The sequence below is a fragment of the Acomys minous genome (genome assembly GCF_964271855.1).
Source record: "Acomys minous genome assembly, chromosome: 4".
NCBI lineage: Eukaryota > Metazoa > Chordata > Mammalia > Rodentia > Muridae > Acomys > Acomys minous.
The window spans coordinates 100,291,259-100,304,302 of record NC_140486.1 but is presented as its reverse complement, the minus strand read 5'-3'; the positions used below and the strand labels follow the sequence as shown (position 1 = coordinate 100,304,302).

Genomic DNA, 13,044 nt, shown 5'->3' with positions numbered 1-13,044 from the left:
TCAAAATGGCCTCTTTCCACAGGATCCTAGAGACACTGCAGTTGTCCCTGGTCAAGTGGACACATAGTGGCTGCAGCCCCAGAATGACCATGTCTTCTCTTCCTCTCTGCAGTAATAACTGAACCAGCAGGCTCCAATTTGGGCACCCCGTTTACTAGCCGCCTACCCCCAGAACTTCAGGTCCTAAAGGATGAACAGGCCCATCGGCTGGCGCCCAAGGGTAACCAGTCTCGCATCCTGCGCCAGGCCTGTAAACGCATGGCTGAAGAAGCCAAGCAGAAGGTGTGTAGGTCAGAGGAAAAATCTAGAACATGAATAGGCTAATGACTGTTTAGAGAAGAGTAGGACTCATACTGCACGAACGGTTCTCTTGTCTCTTGCTCACCTCTCACAGAAAGACCAGAATGCAGGATCTTCCCTTGAGCGAGAAGAGAGGCTCAGCAAGGTGACACCCAGCACAGCCCCTGGGCCTGGACCAAAGGCTCCTCCTCAGGAATCAAGCCTCTTGGCTGGTATATTGGCCTTGGACATGAAGAACAACTGGGAAGACTGGGGCTCTGGAGAAGCACCCCCTGCACCTCGGTGAGAAGGGTAAAGCAGTTTGTGGGGGAGGCAGATGTTCGGCAGAACTCGCTACAGTCAAAGCAAACATGCAATGACGGCTCCGTCGTGAGCTTGGCCTAAATATAAGTAGGGTTTCAGGAGCTGGAGCCCTAGGTTCTTCGGTTCTACGTCTCTCTGGTTTAGTTTTTATTTAATTTTATCTTATGTGTATGGGTGTTTTGCCTGCATGCATGTATGTATATCACATGTGTACAGTGCTTTCAGAGGTCAAAAGAGAGCACTGGATGCCCTGGGGCGAGAGTTATGAGCTCCTGTGTAGGTGCTGAGGATCCAACTGGACCACTTAGGAGAGTAGCCAGCGCTCTTAACCCCTGAGCCATCTCTCCAGCCCCTCTAATTATTTCTTCATTCAGGAAACTTGAGGATTTTGTCTCTGTGTCTCAGCTGTACTTTGAAAGGACAAGGACCGTTTCTGTCCAAAAGGGAAGATTATTTGAGTGGAAAGTCATAGATGAAAAAAAAAAAAAAACAAATCTATTTGAGAGTTAAATCAAACTGGGAGGGCAGTCAAGAACCCGTGTGTAGATGTTAACACACGCTGCTATGTGATCACATCCCACAACCCCCAAGAAACACCCTCTATCTACATGTATGACTGGTTCTTCTAGGCTCTTTCTTGAACCTGTTGGGAAGTACAAGGCAGTGAACCTTAAGCCTCACAGGTCTGGAGGTCATCTTATTCCCAGGCTTGCTTTGCAGGGAAAACCACATCACCGTGGAGTGTGAGCAAGCGTTCCCAGAGCTGAGGCCAGAGACAAGGGACCAGGGGAGCACTGAAGCAATGGATCTGGAAAATGAGGTGGGATGTTAGCTCAAATGAGGGCTTTCTAGATCAATATGAGCTGTAAATACAAGCTCTCATAGTGTTAAAAATTGCTTGGTTATAAGTCTATAGGTTTTCATTACATACTATGTGAACATGTAATTCTCAAAAGTCAGAATGCACAGATAACTTAGGAGGTTCTAAAGTGAATGTTAGCACATTCTCTATAATTTCAGTTTTTTGGGAGGTTGAGAGAAGAGAAATCTCTTGAGCCCAGGAATATCCAGCTAGCCTTGGCTACATAATAAAACCTTATCTAAAACAAAAAAATCATAAATAAGAATGAAAGTCTCTGTTGAGCCATACCGCACTTCCAGAGATGGCTTCCTTTACAAATCTGTCCCCTTTTAAGCTTTCTGTCACACATATATAAAACAGTTTGGCTGTTTCCTCCCCCCACCCTTTGAGACAGGGTCTCTCTGTGTTAGCTTTGGCTGTGCTGGACTCACTTTGTAGACCAGGCTGGCCTCGAGCTCACAGAGATCCACCTGCCTCTGCCTCCCGAGTGCTGGGATTAAAGGCGTAGGCCACCACCGCCTGGCCAGTTTGGCTTTTTCTACATTATTGGATTTATCCTATTTATTGCCTTGCATCTTGCTGGGGTTTTTTTTTTTTTAAACCATTTGATCTATTTTAGGGGTTGTTTCTACAGCAGAGCATGTATTTGCTCCTTAACCTTTTGTGCCTGTTTTAGAGTTCGAATTTTTATATCTTGAAATAATTTCAACTTGAATAATCATGGGGCTGGAGAGGCAGCCCAACAGTCAAGAGCACTGTCTTGCACAAGCCCCTACTTCCATTCCTACTGCCCGTGGGCTGGCTCACAACCATCCACAAGCCCAGTTCCAAGAGATCCACCACCACCTTCTGACCTCTTCAGGCATCAGGAATGAACATGGTGCATAGACACGCACTCAGGCAAACACACTGAAAATAATAATTGTGAGAATACATAGAACTTTTAAAATATCCTTAATTTTATCTCCGTCAATTTTGTTCTGCCAAAACAGAATACCAAAGACTGGGTGATTTGTAGTGAACAGAAATTTATTTCTCGAAGTTCTAAGGCTAGGGGGTCTGAAGTGAACATGTTGGCAGGCTCATTTTCTATGCTTCTTAGATGGTCCCTTGAATTCCACAACCTTTTTTAGGGAAAGAATGCTATGTTTCCATGTTTCAGAAAATCAAAAGAGACAGGTTCTTACAATGTAACCCAGGCTTACCTTGAACTTCTACTTCAGCCTCTGAATGTTGGTTTTATAGGTGTGGGCCTCCAGGCCTAATTCTAGAAACCATTTTATTTTTAATTTTGTATTTTATGTCCATGTTTACCTGCATGTGTGTCTGTGTACCATGTACATGTGTGGCGCCTATGGGGGCCATAAGAGGGCAGTGGATCTCCTGGAGCTGGAGTTCCAGATGGTTCTGAAGCCCGTGCTAGGAATTGAACCCAGGTCCTCTCAGAGGCCATCCAGTGCTCTTAACCACTGAACCATCAATCCAGTTCTTGGAAATCATTTTTTATAGCAGAATTAATCAGTTTGTGGTGTTAAAACTCAGGGCCTAAAACAAAAACTTCCCACTAAGCTCTATCTCTCACCACTGTTGCTTTGAAAAGTAAGTTACTGGCCGGGCGTGGTGGCGCATGCCTTTAATCCCAGCACTCGGGAGGCAGAGGCAGGCGGATCGCTATGAGTTCGAGGCCAGCCTGGTCTACAAAGTGAGTCCAGGATGGCCAAGGCTACACAGAGAAACCCTGTCTCGAAAAACAAAAAAACAAAAACAAAAACAAAAAAAATTTAAAAAAAGAAAGAAAAAAGTTACCAACACAAAATAGGTTAGAGAAGACAGAAACATTCAAACTAGTCCTTCCTGCACCCAGGTTCACCTGCCACAGTTTTGTCGCATTTGCTGCATGAGTCTCCATGAGTAGTTGGACCTTATGTCTTATTTAATCGGTTTGGGGAAACTTGCACACATGCCCTGCTGCCTTGAAATACTTGGTGCATATTTCCTAAGAATAAAAACATTCCCTTGCACTACCACAGTCAGAAATTTAACAATGAACTGGGGATGGCTCGTGCCTTTAATCCCAGCATTTGCATTTGGGCAGGAAGACAGCTGGACCTTTGTGAGTTGAGGCCAACCTAGTCTACATAGAGAGTACCAGAACAGCCAGGGCTATGTAGAGAAATCCTGTATGGAAAAAAAGAAAAGAAAAGAAAATTCACGTTGTTCCTTTGGTGCTATTACAACAACAGTAACTAGATGAGTAAACTAATTATGCTCCATATTTACGTTCTGCCGGTTGTCCCGATGATGTGCGTTATTCAAGGTTGGTTCCTTTGGGGGTCTAGAGAAGTGGCTCAGCAATTAAGCACCGTGGCTGTCCTTGCAAGAGGATTTGGTTCCCAGCACCCACATGTTGCAGCTCCAGTTTCAGGGGATCTGATCCCTTCTGCCTTCTGCTGGCATGAGGAATGTACAGTGGTGCACAAAGTCTTCCATTCAGTCCCTCCTGCAGAGTGGAGGCTGCAGGGGAAGGGGATCTTTTTTTAATGTATTTTTTATTTTTTATGTGCATTACTATAAGAGTGTCAGATCCCTTGGAACTGGAGTTACAGACCATTGTTAGCTGCCATGTGGGTGCTGGGAATTGAACCCAGGTCCTTTGAAAGAACAAGACAATGTTCTTAACTATTGCGCCATCTCTCCAGCCCCCCTTGGCGCTCTCTCTCTCTCTCTCCCCCCCCCTCTCTCTCTCCTCCCCCAGCCCCCTGTCTCATTTCCTTCTGAGACAACAGTTTCTCTGTGTTATCTTGTTATCTTGCTGTCCTGGACTGGCTTTGTAGATCAGGCTGGCCTTGAACTCATAGCGGTCTGCCTGCCTCTGCCTCCCAAGTGCTGGGATTAAAGGCATGCGCCACCATACCCAGCTTAGGCTTCATCTATTAAAGGCCTCAGCTTCTCTAGATGCTAGCATGCCGGGACAAGGACTTTATAACTTGACCCTTTGGTAGACTATGCTTGAAGTATGCCCAACCAGAAAAGTACACAGCAAGTCATTTTGCCTGTTTCTTTGTTTTTCATGATTGTGTTCAGCCCATACAGAAATCCTACACAAAGTGCATCCTCAGTGCTGTGATCTATTTAATGACTTCTTAGTAGTTCCTAAAAGAGACAGACCATGGTTTATCATTCTCTGCCCAACTGGCTTTAGGATGTTGCCACGTTTTGTCATTATCAGCCATGCTGCAGTGGACACCATTGTAGGTACCCCAGTGCGCCACAAGGGACTTTTCAAGACCCCTTAAATGCTGCCCATTGTGCCTTTTTTGGTAGTGTCTGAGGATAACACACCTATGCTGAAGGAGCCACTGCCTGCTTATTGTTCCGTCATAAGCTTCTCAGTTTCTAATGTTGGGTTGAAAGCTATGACCCCAGCACTCAGCCCTCTTGACCTCTTTCACTCCAAATGCACAGGAGCCAGACAGTGATGACGAGTGGCAATGCTTGCTAGAGCCTACGGAGTCTGCGCCTGTGCAGCTGAAGGCCCCCCTCACCCTGCTGTGTAACCCTGACTTCTGCCAGCGCATCCAGAGTCAGCTGCGTGGGACTGGCGAGCAGGTAGAAAGCAGAAGGGTCTGTGGAAGAGCTTGGTGAGACCTGATGTCAGAGATGACATCACTGCCATAAGGAGACAGAGATACTGTCCTTTTCAGTTATTTCAAGGAGAGGAGTAGAAGACACAGAACAGGCCTCAGATGTCTCTTTCTTTTTTTTTTTTTTAAGATTTTATTTATTTTATTTATTGCATATGAGTGCTTTATCAGCAGAAGAAGGCATCAGATCACATTATAGATGGTTGTGAGCCACCATGTGGTTGCTGGAAACTGAACTCAGGACCTCTGGAAAAGCAGGCGGCGCTCTTAACCACTGAGCCATCTCTCCAGCCCCCAGATGTCTCTTTCTGAGGGAAAAAATATCTGTATAGAACAGAGATCGGGGAACTTCTTCATAGCAAATACTGTAGCATCATGGGCCACGGGGCAAAAATGGAGGCTCCTGTGTACTAACAAAGTAAGAGCAAGCATAGTTCCATAAAGCCATCATTGATAAAATATAGTTACAGCAGTATACACTATTTTATACTGCAGATATCTAATGAAATGGTTGAGTATTGGGTGTTTTTTTTTTTTTTCGTTTGGTTTGGTTTGGTTTTTTGAGACGGGTTTCTCTGTGTAGCCCTGGTTGTCCTGTACTTACTTTGTAGACCTGGCTGGCCTCGGACCCACAGAGATCCACCTGCCTCTGCCTCCCGAGTGCTGGGATTAAAGGCGTGCGCCACCACAGCTGGCTGAATTTTGGGTTTTTGTTTTGCTTGTTTTTTCAGATATAATATTTTACTCGGCATTAACAGTTAGGCTCCTTCTTCCAAAGCTCTGCTTTGCATCTCCAAAGCAGTGCTCTTTCCTCTAGGAATTTAGAAAAACATGGTTTATATTTATTTCCCCCTTTTTAATACATTTGCCTTATATATCAGTGTATACACATACATGTATGTGCATGTGGAGGTCGGAGGCCAATGTTAGGTATCATCCTCTACAACTCTTATACTTGTTCTGAGACAGGTCTCAAGCTAGGGCTCACTAATTCCAGTGAACCAGTCCTGGCTGGTTCAACAAGCCTGGGAATCCTCCTGATTACCTCTCCAGCTCTGATTTGATTGGCATACTGCTGTGCCTGTCTTTTTACATGGATGTTGGGGATGTGAACACAGGTCCTCATGTTAGTACAGTAAGCACTTTACCACCTGAGCCACGTCTCTCTAGTCTCTTCCTCTCTTGTAAGTTTTTGCTTGTGTGTGTGTGTGTGTGTGTGTGTGTGTGTGTGTGTGTGTGTGTGTGTGTGTTTTCAGATAGGGTTTCACTGTATGGCTCTGGCTGTCCTGGAACTCACTGTATATACCAGGCTGCCTTTAAACTCACAGAGATCTGCTTGCCTCTACCTCGAGAGTGCTAGGACTAAAGGTGTGTACACGCCCCCATGACTGGCTTTACTTTGAGGTTTATTCATTATAGAGCACATAGCAGTATTTTTGTTTTGTTTTGTTTTTTGAGATAGGGTTTCTCTGTGTAGCTTTGGCTGTCCTGGAACTTGCTTAGTGGACCAGGCTGGCCTTGAACTCAGATCCACCTGCCTCTGTCTTGTGAGTGCTGGGATTAAAGGCGTGTACCAGGCCCTGATGAAGCACAATATTTTACATATGTATGAGTATGTACGTATATATGTATGTACATAAGTATGTATGTATGAAAGCATGTATGTATATTGTTTTTCTGGGGTGAGGGAGGTCTTGCTATGTAACCAAGACTGACCAGAAACTTCCCCTGTAGGCCATACAAGCTTCAAAATCAGGATCCTCCTGCCTCTGTCTCCCAGATGCTGGGCTCCAGGGGCCTGCACCGCCATGCCTGGCAACAGTTTGAATTGTGATTTTATTAGATTATCAGGATTTTTCCTTTTGTGAATTATACTTCTGCCATTATGTATAAAAATTATCCTCCAAACCTAAGATCTTGAAGATTTTTTAAATGTTTGATAATTTTAGCTTTTACATTAAGGTCTCTAACCCGTTTTGAGTTAGTGTTTGTATAAATCACAAAGTAAGAGCTATCTTTGTATATTTTGTGTATTTATTTCCTGGATCTAACGACTGTCCTATTGTTGGAACATTTCTAATGTGGGAAAACAAGTCTTTTCTCCTAACCTGGGAAGCTAAGCAGATATATTCTCTCTCTCTCTCTCTCTCTATCTCTCTCTCTCTCTCTCCACCCCACCACAAGTCTCTCTACTAGGCTAGCCTCAAATTCACAAGAGATCCACCTGCCTCTGTCTCCGCTGGTATTAAAGGCATGTGCATGCTGGGTGTGATGGTCCATGCCTCTAATCCCAGCACTCAGGGAGGCAAAGGCAGGCAGATCACTGTGAGTTCAAGGCCAGCCTGGTCTACAAATCCAAGACAGCCAAGGCTACACAGAGAAGCCCTCTCTGGAAAAACTTTAAAAAAAAAGAAAGAAAGAAAGAAAGAAAGAAAGAAGAAAAGAGCCGGGCGTGGTGGCGCACTCCTTTAATCCCAGCACTCGGGAGGCAGAGGCAGGCGGATCCCTGTGAGTTCGAGGCCAGCCTGGTCTACAAAGTGAGTCCAGGACAGCCAAGGCTACACAGAGAGACCCTGTCTGGAAAAACCAAAAAAAAAAAAAGCCGGGTGTGGTGGCGCACGCCTTTACTCCCAGCACTCGGGAGGCAGAGGCAGGTGGATCACTGTGAGTTCGAGGCCAGCCTGGTCTACAAAGTGAGTCCAGGACAGCCAAGGCTACACAGAGAGACCCTGTCTGGAAAAAAAAAGAAAAAAGAAAAAAAAGAAAGAAAGAAGAAAAGAATGTACTGGTGATTTCTTGAGCCTGAGAGGTTGAAGCCAACCTGGGTGATATAAGGGGACATCTGTCTCTTTTGAGAGATGTCTCAGCTGTTAAGAGCATTGACTGTTCTTCCAGAGGTCCTGAGATCAATTCCCAGCAACCACATGGTAGCTCATAACCATCTATAATGAGGTGTGGTGCCCTCTTCTGGTGTGCAGGTGTACATATAGGCAGAAAACACTATATGTAATAAATAAATCTTCTAAAAGATTAACCAACCATTATTAATGAGTTTTGGGGCACATGCTATGGTACATGAGTAGAGGTCAGAGGGCAGCTTTGTAGAGTTTGTTCTATTTCATCTTTATGTGGGTTCTGAAGATCAAATGCAGGTCATCACACTTGTGCAGCAAGCCTTTACCTGATGAGTCTTGTCAGCCCAGCCTCTGTTTTCTGAGATAAGACTCCCTGGATCAGAATTCACGAAACCCAGCTATTGATCTTAGACTGGGTCCTGATCTGTACAAATACGGTTTCCTGTCTTTTAAATGAGTAGTCCTCTTTCCTACACACTGTGAAATGGCAGAATAAATGCCAAAACTGAGAACAGTGAACAACAAACTGTGAGATATTAGGTGCCAACGTTATTCTTTTGAAGAACAACCATTTAAAGGGGTGATAATCTCCTTAGAGTGCAGGCTGCACTCAGACAGGAGTTGGGCTAACCTCGGCATGTGGAATGTTGGCAGTCCTTGACCTAGAGCTCAATGATGTCGTATTTCTCTGGAGTTAAATGAAATTGTTTTATATCTGCTGTTTTTATTTTTCATGTATGTATACGATGTTATTGTCTTTAAGGTGAAGGGCTGGAGGAGGGAACAGACAACAGTGATACTAGGGCCAGGTGGTGGTGGCACACGCCTTTAATCCCAGCACTTGGGAGGCAGAGGCAGGCGGATCTCTGTGAGTTCGAGGGCAGCCTGCTCTACAAAGTGAGTCCAGGACAGCCAGGGCTACACAGAGAAACTCTGTCTCAAAAAAAAAAAATGGTACTAGGCCTGGTGGACAGATCTTTAGGTCCCCTGCCCCTTGGTCACTGTGTTCTATGTCCATAGTTCAGCTCCCCTGTGCTCTTCCTGTGCTCTTCCTCCCTGGTGTTTTGACTCCTCCAAGTAGGAATGCAGACATTTGGTCTGCTGTTAACTCCTTGGAGACATTTAGTATTTGTGACTCTTCTTCCTTTATCTGTAATTATACCAAGTGCTGTCTCTTTCTCTCATGCCCCCTCCCCAACAGATCCTGAAAGGCATCTTTGAGGGTGCTTCCCACCTCCTTCCCGCACTCCGTGTGCTGAGCAGCCTCCTGTCCAGCTGCAGTGACTCTGTGCTCTTGTATACTTTCTGCCAGGAGGCGGGGCTGCCTGAGCTGCCTCTCAGCCTCCTTAAACACAGCCAGGAGAGCAGCAGTATCCAGCAGGTACACAGCAGCCCAGCAGCCTCTGAAGACAGGAGGTGATCCTTTTCCTTGGCCTCTCTCCTTGGAGCTGCCATCTGTTTGGCCTGACTGCCTCTTGTTTTCTACCCTCCTTTTTCTAATTACCAGACCAACACTTGCCATCTCTGATGCCTTCTGGGGCTAAGCAAGTAGTGACAGTAAGTGAAGAAGGCAGGTATCCGGCTGTCTACCTAGTAGGGAGTATGATACCCAGCCCCACCCTAAATGGGGCTGCTTTTCAGCTCCAGTCCGCTGTGGCTGTGGAAGTTTGAGCCCATCTACCCAGTCTTGTTTTCTCAGAGAAGAGAAAAGTCAGTGTTTTAGAAAATGGATAATTTCCCAATGCTTGGGCTTTATTACCTGATATAACTCCTGCAGTCACTGCGCATGGACACATGATAGGCCGGAGAGCTAGGATCAGGATTCAGTGTGTTTGGGGCCAAACCCCTACTTCCCTGCATTGGGTCCTGCCATGGCTGAGATCAGAGAACATCACCCCCTCCCCGACTCCCCTAGCTGATAAGGGGGCAGTAATGCAGACTGTGGCAGCCAGGATGCTGCCCTTTACTGCTGAGTGTGGAAGCCAGGGAAATGTAAGGAACTGACAAGGATAGTTTAATGGACAGTAGCCCCTCCTCCATTCTAACGTGCTGCTCAAGTCTGATGATACATCTCCAGATGGTCTGTCACCCACTGACCTTGGCTTTCTCCTCTTCCCTTTCCACCTTGGCTAGCGTTGTTCTTTATGCCTTTGTTCCTGCTTTGTCTGCCCCCCCCCCTCCATTCCTCATGCTGCCTTTTCTCTCCTTTCTTCACAGCAACCTTGGTATGGGGCCTTCTTACGGGACCTGGTGGCTGTGATTAAGGCCTACTTCTCGTGCAACTTTAATCTGGAGAGGAGCCAGACAGGGGACAGGTGGGAGAAGAGAAGATTTCGCTCTGTGTGGCTTCGATTTTTACTCCATTCCCTCCCCCTTCTCCTTAGGAGGCCAAGTGAGAAGTGGTGATGTGTGACAGGGTTGGCGATGAGCTGAGTAGCCTTCAGAGTCTAGTTGAGCCTCATGAGGACCTTGAGACTTGCAGCTTTGTCTCAAGACATGAGCAATCTAAGATTCAACGCAGCGCAGCACAGATGGGCCTCAGTGAAAGAATCGAGATGTGAACACAGCTGAGAGGGGCTTGAATGGTGTATGGGGGGGTGTGTCTTAACACGCGTAGGTGTTAGCAGAGTTGAAAGGAGGAACATCTGGTGTGTTCCTTGGCAGGGCTCTCCTATCTTTCCAGAGCTCACCCATTTGTCGGATCCATACCTAGGCTTTAGTGGGAGGATGGGAAGATGCCATGTGTTCATTCTTTCCCAGCCTTCAGGTATTTCAGGAGGCTGCCAACCTCTTTTTGGACTTGTTGGGGAAGCTGTTGGCCCAATCAGATGACTCGGAGCAGACATTTAGAAGGGATAGCCTTATGGTAAGCTCCAACCTTCAGATTTCTGTCTTTCCTATCTTTTTCTGTGTTTCTTCCAGCCCCTTTCTTATGATTACATTAATACAACAAGCATTGAATTCTCACCATGTGAATCTGCCATGCAAGTAAGAGAGAATCTCCACTTTGAAGAGACTAAAGACAGTCAAGAAGGACTGGCCATGGTGACACATGTCTTTAGTCCTAGCACTTAAGAGGCAGAGGCAGGCAGATCCCTGAGTTCAAGACCAGCCAGGTTTACATAGTGAGTTGCAGGACAGCCAAGGCTACACAGAAAAACCAAACCATGTCTTGAAAAAAAAAAAAAGTCAAGTGGGGAAAGTGAGAAGCCCATTAGAACTTTGTATAGAGAGCCCTCAAAGAAACTGAGAAGAAGGAAGTCATACATGCTAACATTTCAAGAATGCATAGCAACTTGCCAGGTGGGTGGGGCAGGGAAGGACAGAGAGCGCACAACCGTACCTGAATTTCAGAAGTGCTGAGAGCAGTTTGGAATTTATCAAGGGCCATAAATATAAATGTCTCAAAAATAATAATTTTTTAAAAGCCAGGCATGGTGGTACATGACTTTAATCCCAGCACTCAGAAGGCAGACAGATCTCTGTGAGCTCAGGGTCAGCCTGGTCTACATATAGTTGAACAGCCAGGGCTACATAGTAAGGTCCTGTCTCAAAAACAGAACAACAAGAAGTTGGAGCACCTTGCAGATCACCTAGTATTCTCCAGCCTTGTTTATGTTGAAGACTCATGAACTACCCCAGTTCTCTTTCTCAGACCTTGAGTTAAGGTCAGGAGAATGGAGGGTTGAGTGAGAAAACAGCTGAGTTGTCACTGGACTGAGAGGATACAAGCACTGTGTCCAAGGAAGATAGTTATATGGTTGTTGTTGAAACTAGCAATTGGGAGCATAGTTATGGTCTAATTTCCTGCCCCCAGCTAGCAGAGAGAGCATTCACACTGTTCTAGACTGAGATGCTAGTTTCATATTCCTTATCCTTTTGAGTTAGAAAGCTTTGTATGGGCTGGAGAGATGGCTCAGTGGTTAAGAGCACTGCCTGCTCTTCCAGAGGTCCTGAGTTCAATTCCCAGCGACCACATGGTGGCTCACAACCATCTACAACGTGATCTGACACCCTCTTCTGGCCTGTAGGTGTATGTGCAGGCAGAGCATTGTATATGTATACAATAGTATACAATAATAAATAAAAAACTTTAAAAAAAAAAAAGAAAGCTTTGTATATCAAGACTAAATTTAGACCACTAAGTCACTGGTGTTATTGCCCGGCATTTGTCATGTCATTGAGGATTTTGCAATAATTGTCCCTCTTCCTGAATTTCTGAGTTGTTCTAACATGTTCCGCATTTCTCAAAACATCATCTAGGGAGATGGGATTAGTTAGACAGAGGTAAGAGTATGTGCAAGGGGTTGAATCCCAGTACACAGGAAAAGGGAAGAGTGTGTATGGAGGTGGGGGGAGAAGAAAGGGAAGAAGTGACACTGAAATCCTCATCTGTCAAACAGGAAGGGAGTTGATGCATTTTCCCTGGGAGGAATTCTTAGGCCAGACAACTGTCTCCAGGGCTCTTGATCGCTTTCCTGGGTTCCTGGGGGGATCTGCCAGTCTCGCTGAAGTTTTCTGATGCCCTGGTACTGACTTAACTCTTCTCTCCCTCAGTGCTTTGCTGTCTTGTGTGAAGCTGTGGACGGGAACAGCCAGGCCATCTCCAAAGCCTTTTACTCTAGCCTGTTGACCACACAGCGCGCCGTGTTGGACGGGCTCCTCCATGGCCTAACAGTTCCACAGCTTCCTTTCCACACGCCTCCAGGTGACCAGAGTTCCTTGCCCTGTGGGTCAGGCTGGGTCCTTCCTATTTCCATCATCTAGAATGGGGCCTGGTACTTGGCAGGTGCTCAGAAGTCGTAAATTGGTGTTGGAGATGTAGCTCGCTGGGTAGAGTGCTTGCCTAGCACACATAGAGCCCTGGGCTTGATGGCACATGGCTCCAGCCCTCTGGAGGTAGATACCTGAGGATCAAGTTCAAAGTTATCTTCAGCTTCATAGTTTAAGGCTTGCCTAGAACATAGTGAGACCCTGTCTCAAAAAGCCAAAAACAAACAAACAAAAAAGCAAGATAAAACAAAAATATCCTAAAAGACTGAATGGGGGCGTGGGGGGAAATCTGTAAGAAACAACCACA

At 45.8% G+C, this 13,044-nt stretch overlaps 1 protein-coding gene across 1 annotated transcript in view; it reads left to right on the top strand.

The window, feature by feature from the left end:
- The window catches only part of STK36 (serine/threonine kinase 36), a 28,823-nt gene that overhangs the window by 7,865 nt on the left and 7,914 nt on the right, over positions 1-13,044 (top strand). The window contains 8 exon segments of the mRNA XM_084778459.1: positions 113-282; positions 395-582; positions 1,324-1,423; positions 4,931-5,074; positions 9,166-9,345; positions 10,182-10,279; positions 10,725-10,830; positions 12,522-12,672. Coding sequence (XP_084634585.1) covers positions 113-282; positions 395-582; positions 1,324-1,423; positions 4,931-5,074; positions 9,166-9,345; positions 10,182-10,279; positions 10,725-10,830; positions 12,522-12,672 — 1,137 coding nt within the window.